Raw genomic sequence first — 14,212 nt, forward strand, 5'->3', positions numbered from 1 at the left:
TCCGTTTCGTGCTCCACGCCTCCCAGGGCCGCCCCCACCCCCGGGACCGCGGGGGCCACGTGTGCACGGCGCGCGGTGGAAACGGAACGGGGCTTACTTGGGTCACTCTGGGGGTCATACTGGGGCCACACTGGGGGCTAGACGGACCCCTAGGCGTACGAATTGACCGGCCCGCGTCCGGGCGGCGCGGAGACGGGCCGGGGGCGTGGCTCTCTCTGCAGCCGCAGCCAATCGGGGGCCGGGGGCGTGCGCGCTGGCCCAATGGCGCCCCTCGAGTGGGCGTTGCTAGGTGATAGGGTGATGGGCCGGGCGGCCCCGGGCGCTGCGCGGGCCGCTGCAAGGCGAGCGCGGTCATTGACCCGGCCGAGGGTGCCCCGCGCGGGGTTACTGTCGGTCACCGCAGCGCAGCGCCCGGGGTCCTCCCTGCCTCGACGCCGAAATTCGCGGGGCGAGTGCGGGAACCCGGGGGACGCTCCGAGGCCTGGCAGGGGCCTCCCGCAGACGGCCGTGGGGACGGGGCGCGGCCATCTGGCGAGCGGGCTATGCACGGACACCTCTTGGTGTGGTTTGAACAAAGGAGTCTCCCTGGGCAGACGCACTCGAGCGCGCACGTGGCCACTCTCACTCACGGGCACGCACACGAACCGACGGAAGTGCGTCCCTCCTCGCCCGCACATCCTCCTGTAATTCCCCTGCTCAAATGTTTATCCAATTTATACACACACACAAAAATCCTTGACTTTCCAGACTGAAAACAACACGTCTTGGGAATCACGTGAGTCCAGGAAGGACGGCCTGGTGGCCACGCCCTGCACAGCCCTTACTATCTCCTGGGACCACTGATAGACCCTTGTGAGGTCAGAAAAGCCCTGGCAGAGGTGCTCGGCCGACTCTCTTGTAATCAAACGCTGCTGCTCTCCTCGCCTGCCTCCTCGCAACTGCTTTTGTCTTGCTCTCAGAAACTTTAGACTGTGGAGCATGGCACTGGCCACAGATGTTCTGGGCAGGACAGAACGGGACTGCCACGTCAAACCAGATAACTTGGCTTCAGGTGCCCCTCCCTCAAACCCTACAGTGCTCCCTACACCCCCAGGTAGTCCCAATGGCAGCTGATCCCTCCTGCTCTAGTCTTCCTCTTGGCATCATCACTGGGGACTTCTGGTTTGCACACTGTGAAAGGGCAAGACAGGAAAAAAGGAGAGAGGGCAGGGAGATCCCACAGCTCAGCTGCTGTCTCGAATAACTTTGTGGGATTTTCTTTTCCTTCCTATTTAAGAGCTTTTCAGACACCTGGTATCCTGGATCGGGAGTGGGTAGACTGTGCTGCACAAACACCCTCAACTCTTGGTGTCTTAAACTATCCCAGGCTCACTTCCTGCTGGTCAGTGGGGCTCTGCTCACTAAAGTTTACCAGGGGCCCAGGTGATGAGACAACTGCAGGCTGGGCGACTGAGTTCGAGACCCTTGTTTGCACCACAGAGGGCTGGGGACTCACGGGATCTAACTATTTCTAGCAAAGCGGACAGGGCTCACTTTTTCAGCTAAAGGAAGTCCCATGGCCACATCTCACTTACATGGCCATGTGCCAGACAAAGCAGAGGACGGAGACCCTACCACCCGGCAGCAAAGCTGCTCCTGGCATGCTCCTTCCTGGTACATTGGAAGAGACCTGCCATTTTCTCCACAGCTCCCCAAACACTGCAGGCCCAGGATAAACAGTGCATGGGTGGTTAGGACGTCAGTGTGTAGATTTTTGTCTTCCTTCTTTTCACAGAAATCAAAGCCTGAAACCTAGATAAATGACATTCATAAAATGTATGCTTTCAAAGGGGCTTGAGGGGGGGCTTGGCCCCTCTGTAGGACAGGCTAAGCAACCCCCGTCCTCCTGTGGAGGGGCTGCCCACCTCTGCACCTAGCCAGGGTGTATCGCTTCTTGGCCTTCTGGCTAAGATCAAGTGTAGCCAGGGTGTAGACTGGCAGTACACATGCCACGAGGGGCTGCCCTCAGCTCCTCTTGGCAGGGGGGACGCTGTGAGTGAGGCGACGCTCTTCTTTTCCACCGAAATGTGGCCCTTGGGAGGGCTGCCAATTGGCCCCTAGCACAGTAGCTGCAGGTCTTGTTCCAGGCCTCAGGTGATGACCCTGAGGGCTACTTTGGAACCCCCTCCCAATGCCCTCACTCCTTGTCCAGGACAGACATGCCCTGCAGGGCAGGCACACAGCACTCAGGGCCAGGAGTGAGCTTTGTGCAGACCTACTGTGTGCCCAGTAGCTGCCCACAGCTTCTCTGCTGCCCCCTGTCTGATTTCAGCTCAAGTGGGGGGCATGAGGCTGGCAAGGAGGCCAGGAAGCCTCTCCAGGGGCCTGGGCGCCAGAACAACTGACCATGTGAACACAAGCATGGCATGTGCCAAGTGTTGCCTTGGTGCCAGGCACGGCTCTTAGCAAAGCTTCCTGGACACACATCCACCTCATGCTCAGGCCCTAAACAGGGGCCCTGGCCTGACACAGAGGTGGTGCAGCTGGGCTGAGAGCAAAAGGCCAGGACGGTCAACCTGCAGCCTCTGGGCTGGAGGTGAGAACGCAGCTCTGACGAGGGCGCCGGTGGAGCTCTGAACGCCCGACCTATGTCCCAAGCCTTGAATTGCGCCCCCCTTCTGTGGATGGCTGGGCTTTTCTGCCCACCTACAGGGTTCCCTCAGTCCCCACGTGGACCAAAGGCGGCTCAGCCCTGGTCGCAGAGTGAATCCTGAAACCCACATGTTGGTAGCAGGGTCTGTGGAAAGTTGAACAGAATTTTAAGCTATGAGATCTCCTGCTCACTCGTGTGTGATATCGTAGTTCAGGACTGTAACTGGCTTTCTATTTTAAACTCAGATATAAATGGAGTGGTGTGTGTGATGGTACCAAAAGCACTCATGGTCAAACCTTTGAAACACAAGAAACCGGGCCTTGAGAGCCACATATGCAAAGCCCTGGAAATCTTTTACTGTCCTTCCCAAGTTCAAAGAATTTGGGATTCGGTGGTCAGTCTGTGAGGTGCCTTAGCAGTTCACCACCCCCACTGTATACAGACACACAGACACAGACACACACACATACACGTGCACGCGCAGCCCTGACATGAAGACAAAAGCACCAAGGAGGAGGAGGGGAAGAAGACTGACAGATGGATTGGAAGGGAGCAGGAGGGGAAAGGGGAAGAGAGGGAAGGGGAGGGGAGGAGGAGGAAGGAGGGGATCAGAAGGGGGAGGGGGAGGCATGGGGTGGGGCAGTGAGGAGGTCAGTCCTTGGAGTTGTAGTTCCGAATCTTGGGGGGCCGCTGGCAGCCTTTATGTTTTGGAGGATGAGCCCTGGGATGTTTAGCAGGCTTGCCCCTTGTCTGGGCTTCCATCTTCATCCCTTCAACGCCAAAGGCTGCCCACGTCGCAATGGGGCTTCCCTCCGGGTGCTGGAGGCTACAGGCTGTCGGTGCTGAGTGCTCTAGCAGGTGAAGAGAAAACAGAAAGGAGGGTGAGTCATCATGGGGCAGGAGGGTGCAGTGCGCACGGAGAGCTGGGTTCACTGCGTGGTGGCTGAGATTCTTGCCAGCAGGAACCCGAGATCCCATGCCAGCTTTCTTGTGGGAGCCCATGCAGGGCAGGGTCCTCTGGGGCAACAGCTGTATCTGGAGGTCCTGGCCCTGGTGTCCCACACAGAGGGTCTATGTGGACATGTGCTCTCCAGGTGTTCTGCAGGGCCTGGACCTGCCCTTCCACTGGGCACACAGGATATCTGGCTGTGAAAACATCTGTCGTGATCATTTCGTAACGGGTCCCACGGAAGTTCTGAGGTTAATGGCTGACTCACGGCACTTCCCAGGCTGTCATCTACCCTGTACCCTCTGGCCATGCTTGCCAAGCATCTCCAGCGGCACAGCAGCCCTGATGCGCGTGGCCAGGCCCCGGCCAAGGACCCTGGAGCTACACCACATGCTCTAAGTGTGGGCCACGCTACAGGGCAGCCCTCCCAAAATACTGGCAACAACTGTCTTTGCACGAGGGCACTCTAGGTGATGTTTGAAAAGTCCCTTGAGCTTTGAACTGTTTTCCTAGTTTTTAAAACTAAAAATGTATTTCTGTTTTTAAAAAAATGTACCAGGAAGATGTTATTAAAAAGCAATTGTGAGGCTACAAGGCTGTATGGTACAACATGTGGAATATGGACAGTATTTTGTAATAACTGTAAATGAGCATAACCTTTAAAAACTGTATACAAATAAATTAAAAAAAAAAAAAGCAGTGGTGAGATGATGCAAGCTCAGCGGCAGCTCTCCTTCCTGGGCTGGCCCAGCATGCAGGGCCAGGGTCTGGAGCTCCAGGACGGTCTGTGCTAAAAGAGAACACAGTGGTTAAGACACTGTGTTTCCAATGCAAGGGGCATGAGTTAGATCCCTGGTCAGGGTCGCGATCCCGCATGCCATGTGGCTCAGCCAAAAAAAATAAAATGTAAAAAATAAAAGAACGCTGACACAGGGCGTCAAGGCAGGATAGGTGGGGCCTGGCTGCCTGCTACTGGCATCTCACACATGTGAGACACACTTCAGGGACGCACACTGTCTGCCCATAGTCGCCAAGCCCACCACCCTGGGCCTGGTGGTATGACACTGGGTGCTCTGGAGGGGTCCGCCCAGCCCACAGTCACGTGCTGCACAGGTGGACGACAGGGACCAACCTGGCCCAGACTCCAGTCTGGGGAAAGGCCAGCAGAGCAGCCACACAGCCTCTGGAGGGAAAGAGCAGGGTTGGCATGGAGCTGGGTGACAGGAAAGGCCAGGACTTGGAAAGCACACACAGGGCTGTGAGCCAGGCTTCTTCCAGGGACCCCAGCACCATGAGCTGGGCGCTGGCCGGGCACCCAGGCCCTGCTCCCCCCTCTCATCTTGTGCTCTTCCTGCTCCTCTGGCCTCTGGAGATGTCTGGAGCTGCTTCTCCTTTCCTGGGGGGTTCAGGGGTCACACCCAGTGGCCTCCCCCTGTGCCCTCAGACCCAAAGCTGAGCCAGGTCCTGGAGCGGGGTGAGGATGTGGGTCCCTGGATGTCCCAGGTTTTCCTTTACTTCCTGTGGCCGTGGCTGCTTCTCCCTCATTGAGAGGGCACCCGGGCGCTTCGTATGAGTTCTTCAACCCCGGGTGAATTCTTCCTCTCTACACAGAGACCTTCTCATCCTAGGTGCCTTTATAAGTGCTTATAAAGGAATCTCTGGTCAGCCCTGTCCTGCTAACTTGGTTTCCTTCTGGAAGGCCATTGTCATTGGGGAGGGTCAGGGTCAGGAGCCTGACCACTGCAATGCTGGGGGTCCCTCCCTACAACTTGAGGGACCAGACCCTTCAAAGGTTGGTGGGCATGACCTGAGTCCATCCCATTGTCTGCCTGGGGGACGAGGCGTAGGGAGAACGGCCAGCCTAGGGCCTGAGACCTTTGCTTGGGAGGTCGAGCTCCCTGTGGCCAGTGGTTAGGAGCTGATTGCTAGTTCAGCCGGATGCCAGGCAGGTGGTTCCAATGTTTCTGCTCGAAGCACAGGCTGGGCAGACCCACCTGTCTGCCGCGGGGCAGGGCCTCTGAGCTGAGAGGACGGCACAGCCAGCCTTGCAGGGCACTGGTTTCTGTCTGTCTCCCTGCAAAGTCGCCCTGAGGGGGTGACTGGCTCCTCCAGGACAGGCATCCAGGGCATGGCAGTCCTGGCTCAGGCAGGAAGCTGAACATGTCAGGCCTGCTCACCTTAGGACACTTCCTGTGCCCGAGCGGCGGTCTCTGCTTGAGTGATCTGTGCCTTCACTCAGACCAGGGGCGGGGTGTGGAAGCGAGGCCCCCATCGTGCTCTCTGCCTTCTCCTCCGTGCCTGACCTATTCTGCTCTCTTTCTGCTCTGGGCTCTGATGAGGCTTCAGGGACATTTAGGGTCATAGCACTTGCCTCCTACAGGCTGCTGGTACAGCCCCAGCCTTCGGGAAGGTTCAGTGAAATGCCCAAGACCTCCCAGTATGATCCTGGGGGCAGGATGGGGCCCTGGCAGGGGTTGACTGAGTCAAGGGGCTTGTGGGCCTGCCCTTTTGGTGGTTGGTCTTCCCCATGACCTTCCTGGCCCCTTACTGACCTGAAGCCTGGCATGTCTCATGGACCAGTGCCCCGGGGGGGTGGGGGGAGGAGGGTTAGTCTCCTGTCTCCTGGGGTTCTCTGCGCACAGGGGCCTGTAAGGGTCCCAGCTCTCTGGTGCCTCAGAGCTGCTGCCCAGCTCCCTCCTCAGTTGTCTTCCCATCTGCCTGCCCGTCAGGGTGGCTCTGAGCACAGGCACATCAGGCCTCTAAGGGCAGTTGGAAAGGCACTCCCCGAGCTCCTGAAAAAGGGGATATGGAGCCATGTGTGCCCTGGTTCTCCAGAACCTTCTGTGGAGCTGGGCACTGCTTGAGATTCAAGTCCTAGTTGTAGCCTTGGCCACAGGGGCAGGACCACCTCAGGCTCACTTCAGCCTCTGCTGGTCCTGCCAGGCCTTCCCTCTCCTCTTTGGGGTGATCCCCTCTGGGTGCTGATGGCCCCTCGCTTCTGCTGAGACCTCTCTCCTGCTTCCCTGGGAGCCCCTTGAGTCCCCAAATTCCACATTTCTCAAGTTGGGGGAATTATACCCCCTAGGGCTCTTTACCCTCACCCTGGGCGTCCTTGTGAATCAGTGGTTAAAAGTTAGATTCTGTTACACCCCCTGCCCCAAATCCTGTGGGTTAGAGCCCCAAGCCTTCAGTGTATCACGGGTGTGGATGGTGGGTGACGTGGGCCCCCGAGCCTGTCCTGAGCAGCCCTGTCTGCCTGGGAGCTGCTGCAGGCCCCTGGTGCAGAGGCTCTGGGCTGATACTTCCAGGCTTGACTCCCTTCAGCAGGGTGGAGGAGGGGCAGGCAGGAACTGCCAGATCCTCAGGGCCCTGCGGCCACTCCCAGCCGTGGGCTGGGGGCGCTGACCAGACAGCCCTGGCTAACACACCAGCATCACCACTCCGCCCTCCCACTTCCTGAAGTCAATGCCTGACGCCAACCCCTAACTGCTCCTTCTTACCATCATGTTTGGGGGTACCTCCTCCCTGGTTCTGGGCTCACCCAGGACTGTCTGCTAGCGCCCCTCAGTGTGGCCCCGCATGGCTCCCATCCTGGGCTTCGGGAACACCGTGGGCAGGGGACTTAGAGGGGAAATGCTCCTGGCAGAGGAGAGCCGGCACTGGCTCCTCTCGGGCCCTGTCTGAGGCCCAGCTCCTCAGAGGAGAGGGGCTGGGAAAGGCCATGTCGGGTGGCTGGGCAGAGGGGGCAGGTTCATGAGTGCAGGGGCGAAGTGGGGGAGGGAGAAACAGCGCCAGGACAGAGGTCAGGACAGTGGAGGCTCCTTGAGCCTCCAAGCCTGGTTGGTTCCCCCACTTGGATGGCAGAGGGCAGCGGGGCTGCCTGGACTGGGGGAGCTGAGTGCCCAGGCTGTACCGACAACTTGTGTCCTCTGTAAGGTAGTGTGGGGACAGCAGGGAGGGCACAGATGCGAATATGGGGTGGGGGCTGGATGTTGATCTGCCTTCTTTTCATAGAGGGGATTTCCTGGTGGCTCAGATGGGAAAGAATCCCCCTGCAATGCAGGAGATCTGGGTTCGATTCCTGGATCAGGAAGATCTGGTGGAGAAGGGAATGGCAACCCACTCCAATATTCTTGCCTGGAGAATCCCATGGACAGAGGAGCCTGGGAGGGTTGCAAAGAGTCAGACGTGACTGAGCAACTAACACACTTCTCTCCATAGAGATCAAACAGTGAAAACCAGATGAACAAGGTGACATTCATAAAAGGTACACTTTCACAGGGGCTCATGGAGGCTCTGCCCCACAGTAGGTCAGACCAGGAACCCAAGAATCCTAGGGTCCTCCCATGGAGGGGCAACCCAGCTCTGCACCTAGCCAGGGTGTAGACTGGCAGCACACACGCCTCGAGGGGCTGCCCTCTGCTCCTCTTGGCAGGGGGGACGCTGTGAGTGAAGCAACGCTCTTCCTTTCCATAGAAATGTGCCCCCTCTGGAGGGCTGCCAATTGGCCCCTAGCACAGTAGCTGCAGGTCTTGTTCCAGGCCTCAGGCGATGATCCTGAGGGCTACTTTGGAACCCCCTCCCAATGCCCTCACTCCTTGTCCAGGACAGACATGCCCTGCAGGGCAGGCACACAGCACTCAGGGCCAGGAGTGAGCTTTGTGCAGACCTACTGTGTGCCCAGTAGCTGCCCACAGCCTCTCTGCTGCCCCCTGTCTGATTTCAGCTCAAGTAGGGGGCATGAGGCTGGCAAGGAGGTCAGGAAGCCTCTCCAGGGGCCTGGGTGCCAGAACAACTGACCATGTGAACACAAGCATGGCATGTGCCAAGTGCTGCCTTGGTGCCAGGCATGGCTCTTAGCGAAGCTTCCTGGACACACATCCATCTCATGCCCGGGCCTATACAGGGGCCCTGGCCTGACACAGAGGTGGTGCAGCTGGGCTGAGAGCAAAAGGCCAGGACGGTCAACCTGCAGCCTCTGGGCTGGAGGTGAGAACACAGCTCTTGTCCCTCTGTGAGGCCTTCCTCAGGCACTGCCAAGAGCAGGGCTCCCGTGGAGCTCTGAACGCCCGACCTACATCCCAAGCCTTGAATTGCGCCCCCCTTCTGTGGATGGCTGGGCTTTTCTGCCCACCTACAGGGTTCCCTCAGTCCCCACGTGGACCAAAGGCGGCTCAGCCCTGGTCGCAGAGTGAATCCTGAAACCCGCATGTTGGCAGCAGAGTCCGTGGAAAGTTGAACAGAATTTTATGCTACAAGATCTCCTGCTCACTTGTGTGTGACATCTGTAGTTCAGGATTGTAACTGGCTTTCTATTTTAAACTCAGATATAAACGGAGTAGTGTGTGTGATGGTACCAAAAGCACTCATGGTCGAACCTTTGAAATACAAGAAACTGGGCCATGAGAGCCACATATACAAAGCCCAGAAAACCTTTCACCATCTTTCCCAAGTTAAAAAGCAAATGCCAGGCTTCCCTGGTGGTCCAGTGGTTAAGAACCTGCCTTGTAATGAAAGGAACACCAGTTCGATCCCTGGTCAGGGGAGATCCCACACCTCTCGGGGCAACTAAACTGATACACCACCACAACTGCCGTCCGTGCACCTTAGAGCCTGTGCTCCACAACAAGATAAGCCACTGCAACGAGAAGCCCACACAGAACAACTGGGGAGTAGCGCCTGGTCACCGAAACTAGAGAAAGCCCATGTGCAGCAACGAAGACCCAGCGCAGCCAAAAATAAGAATAAATAAAACAAATCCCTCATTTCCCAACATGTTTCATTGTTACTGTGCTTACTTGAAGAATGAATGGCATTCTTATAGGATGTTAATGGAGGACATAATTTGGATATGCTAAACTTACACATAAACTTCTACATCTTTGTACTGAACTCTGTTAAAACACAAACTTTAAAATCCCTACAGGGATGCAGGCAGGAGGGTTTCTCAAACAAGTGGGATAAAATTTCTGGTCCCGTCTAAGGAGCCACATTGAGAATACTCTTGGAAGAAGTGCTTACATATGGAGAAAAACAAATATTGAAGAAGAAGCTGCCGGACACTTGAGAAATAGGGAAATCAAACCTATGCAAACCCACAACAACCCAAAATGAGAATTCCAGACATTGTGGCCATGACGGGGGTGGGATGGCCAGATGTGGGGATAAAGGGAGCGCGTAAAGAACGTGCCTTTGGAGGGGAAACGCAGAAGTGGTAACAAGTGTGAGAAATCAGTAGGGCTGCGTGAACACCTGTGAGTGAGATTATCCTTGGGCAAAAGCAGAATGTGTAACTTATAATGCAGCAGAAAGAAACTTGATTTCTCCGATGAAAGGTAGGGATGTAGAAAAAATAAACAGAAATAAAGTAAACAGATGAGAAATAAATAACAAGGAGAATTAAGCCCAATAGATAAATGAGTTAAATTCACCAATGAAGAAAAATTCTCAAATTGGATTTATTCAAAACAAACAGATTCAACAAGATGTTGTGTAAAGATGTTTTAAACCCATCTAAAACAAAAGATGGAATTCCCTGGTGGTCTAGTGGTTAGGACTCTGTGTTTCCACTGCAGGGGGCCTGGTTAGGGAATAAGATCTCACATGACCTGTGGTGGTGTGGTCAAAAACAAAAAAAAAAGACACATAAAAATTGAAAACAAACAAAAAAATAAAATAAAATTAGGCACACACTGTTCTAAGGTATAAAGAAGAACTCTGAATCCTGGTGAAAGGACAACTTCAAAACATACCAAATAACATCTGACAGAGCTGCAAGGCAAAGTAGATAATCCAAAACCAGGTAGGTGGAGGTTTTAATCACCCCTATGTGGAAAATTCTTCAAGAGATGGGAATACCAGACCACCTGACCTGCCTCTTGGGAAACCTATGTGCAGGTCAGGAAGCAATGGTTAAAACTGGACATGGAACAACAGACTGGTTCCAAATAGGAAAAGGAGTACGTCAAGGCTGTATATTGTCACCCTGCTTATTTAACTTATATGCAGAGTACATCATGAGAAATGCTGGGCTGGAGGAAGCACAAGCTGGAATCAAGATTGCTGGGAGAAATATCAATAACCTCAGATCTGCAGATGACACCACTCTTACAGCAGAAAGTGAAGAGGAACTAAAAAGCCTCTTGATGAAAATGAAAGAGGAAAGTGAAAAAGTTGGCTTAAAGCTCAACATTCAGAAAACTAAGATCATGGCATCTGGTCCCATTACTTCATGGGAAACAGATGGGGAAAGAGTGGAAACAGTGTCAGACTTCATTTTTTTTTGGCTCCAAATCACTGCAGATGGTGATTGCAACCATGAAATAAAAAGACGCTTACTCCTTGGAAGGAAAGTTATGACCAACCTAGACAGCATATTAAAAAGCAGAGACATTACTTTGTCAACAAAGGTCCGTCTGGTCAAGGCTATGTTTTTCCAGTAGTCATGTATGGATATGAGAGCTTGACTTGAAGAAAGCTGAGCGCCGGAAAACTGATGCTTTGAACTGTTGTTTGGAGAAGACTCTAGAGGCCCTTGACCTGCAAGGAATCCAGCCAGTCCATCCTAAAGGAGATCAGTCCTGAATATTCATTGGAAGGACTGATGCTGAAGCTGAAACTCCAATACTTTGGCCACCTCATGCGAAGAGTTGACTCATTGGAAAAGACCCTGATGCTGGGAGGGATTGGGGGCAGGAGAAGGGGATGACAGAGGATGAGACGGCTGGATGGCATCACCGACTCGATGGGCATGAGTTTGAGTAAACTCCGGGAGTCGGTGATGGACAGGGAGGCCTGGCGTGCTGTGATTCATGGGGTTGCAAAGAGTCGGACACGACTGAGCGACTGAACTGAACTGATTGATCATAAACCCATACAAAGATGGCAAAGACTTAGTCAACGGAATTAATTAGCTTGAGTTATTAGATACAGAGATGTCTAAACTAGTAGGCAGATAGTACACTTTCTTTTTTGCCAAACACGGACCATACACAGAATCAGACCACACATACTCTTTGCGGCCCCATGGACTGTAGCCCACCAGGTTCTTCTGTCCATGGGATTCTCCAGGCAGGAGTACTGGAGTGGGTTGCCACTTCCCTCTCCAGGGGATCTTCCTGACCCAGGGATCGAACCTGCTTCTCTTATGTCTCCTGCACTGGCAGGCAGGTTCTTTACCACTACTGCCACCTGGAAAGCCCCTCAGGCCACAGGGCAAGTCTCAATTCATTCCAAATAGGATATTAATACAATAAAATTAGAAACCAACATCAAAATCTCCCCAAATCCCTTCTGCTTGGACACTAACTTATTACTGAATAATCCTTGAGTTATGTAGGAAACCATATGGTGAATTCAAAAAATATTTAGAATCAAACTCAGAATTTGTAGGACATAGCTCAAGCATCTCCCAATACACTTACCTGGAAATACTAACAGTTAAGACTACCAGGAGATGAGCTAGCCTTCAGGGGGAGAAACTGGAGAGAAAGGAACAAAACGAACTTGGGAACAAGAAAAAGGAAGTCATAGCATTAAAGGCAAGATTCAGTGGAATGGAAACTCCAAGAAAACAAGCAGCACAGAGTATCAACAGAACTCAAACTGTTGTCTGCAGAGATTAATAAGATTAACCTCTGCCAAAATGGATCCAAAAAAAAAGGATAAAAAAATGCACATGGCAGGGGACTAACTGGGTAAAAATGAATGTTATAAACACCTGTTCACTAGTAAGTTAACAAAATCTAGATGAAATGGAAAGTTCCAAAACCAGCACACACACACAAAAAGCATTTGAAATGTCCAATAATTATTAAGAAAATTGAAATGATGGTCAAAAACTTCCCTCCCCAAAGACTTGTGGCTCAGATAGCTTTATAGGAGGTTCTAGTGAATTTTCAGAGACCCAGATTTCAAGGAATAGTCAATTTCTATCTGATTCCAATTACTCAGAAAAGTAGAAAAAGAGCTCACTGTATGAGGTAATCTACATTTCCAAACCAGATAAAGACAACCCAAGAAAAAAAAAATCACAGGAATATTTAACTCATAAATGTAGCTATAAAAACTATATATATAAACATTAGCAAGCCAAATTGGTATTAAAAATAGATCAAGTATAGTTTATCCCAGTAATGCAAGGTGGGTTCCATATCGGAAAATCTATCACCATATTTCACCACAATAAGCAAAAAATATATATATGATTATCTTAATCAATGCAGGAAAACATCTGATTTAACATCTGAGGTTTAACACTTATTCATGATGAAAACTCTTGGTAAATCAAGAATGTAAGGGAAAAATTTTAACTTGATAGAGGTTACATTTAAAAATTCACAGCAATCACTTTATTTAGTGCAAAATGAGCCTCAATCTCTTCAAGTCAGAGAATGAGACAAGATGCCCCTGATGACACTCCTGTTAACAGTTTCAGGGCCCCAACCAGCTCTGTAAGGAAATTAAATGAAATAGGGCTATAAGCACTGAAGGGAAGAAACAGTCACTGTCTGAAGATACCAGGATCATCCACTTAGGGAAAAAAGCACTGCAAGACAAACTGTTAGTGCTTCCCTCACAGCTCAGTTGGTAAAGAATCTGCCTCTAACACAGGAGATTGGGTTCAGTCGATCTGAGTTCGATCTCCTGGAGGAAGAAATGGCAACCCACTCCAGTATTCTTGCCTGGAGGATCCCATGGACATAGGAGCCTGGCGGGCTGCAGTCCATGGAGTCGAAAGAGTCAGACACGACTTAGCGACTAAACCACCACCACCAAGGAAGTTCAGCAAGGAGGGTGGACAGATGAGCCCACTGCGAACTACAGAGCACTTCTCTGCAGAACTGTGACCTTCCAGCAAATAGGATGAAATATTGGAAAAGGCAAGAAAACTCTAAGTCAGCCTGCCCTATTTTGAAAATATAGTCTCATTGGAACACAGCCCAATGTGCCCTGTTGTGGCTGTCTGTGGCCAGAGGTGGCTGCTGTTCCCACTGCTGCTTCTGCTACCAGCACTGGGGGCAGGGGCCTTCCCTCTCCTCACAAAGTGTGAAATGTGCAGTGTTCTCCAGAGACCAAATAACCCCTTATGGATAAAAACAAAACAAAAACAGAAGTGGATGGGTTTGTTCTATACACTGATTCTATAAATTTTTTTTTTTTGAGTTACTATTTCTTCAAACAAAATCTCCAGTGCAGGCTTGCGGGAAAGGACAGCCCGGGCTGGGATGAGCGTAGGATGCCAAAGGCTCTTTCCACTCCTCCCACCTTCAGGCTCTTGAGGCCCTTCCGAGAGGCTCTGGGGCCCCACTGGGAGGGCACTGTTGACAGTAATGACTTCCCCGAGGAGTCCTGAGTGCCCAGTGGAGGATAATTAAGAGGGCCTGAGTAAATTGATATGAATTACAAGAATTCTGCAAGGATCTGCAGTGGCGTGAGGCAAGTTGACACTGGGTGTCTGTCCTACTTTGGCTCTTCTTGATTTTGCCTGGAATAGACGCAGATAACCCAGACTAGAAACCAAGATCAGGAGGGATCATGGAGCAGGAGAGAGACAGAACATCAAGAGTAGAAGGCCAGAGTTCTCCAGAATATGCTGTTTCCAACTGCTGTCTGGGTGATGCTGAACATAG

The 14,212-nt window shown here is 52.3% G+C and overlaps 1 protein-coding gene across 2 annotated transcripts in view; it reads right to left on the bottom strand.

Annotated features, from left to right (window-relative positions):
- Positions 1-2,966: 2,966 nt before the first annotated feature.
- Positions 2,967-14,212, bottom strand: part of CCDC57 (coiled-coil domain containing 57) — a 113,544-nt gene continuing 102,298 nt past the window's right edge. For both annotated transcript variants that reach the window (XM_043463919.1, XM_043463920.1), the window contains exon 19: positions 2,967-3,483. In XM_043463919.1, the coding sequence (XP_043319854.1) occupies positions 3,284-3,483 (200 nt within the window). In that variant the 3' untranslated portion in view covers positions 2,967-3,283. The remainder of the gene's footprint in view (positions 3,484-14,212) is intronic.

Source organism: Cervus canadensis, chromosome 1 (assembly GCF_019320065.1).
Source record: "Cervus canadensis isolate Bull #8, Minnesota chromosome 1, ASM1932006v1, whole genome shotgun sequence".
Lineage (NCBI taxonomy): Eukaryota > Metazoa > Chordata > Mammalia > Artiodactyla > Cervidae > Cervus > Cervus canadensis.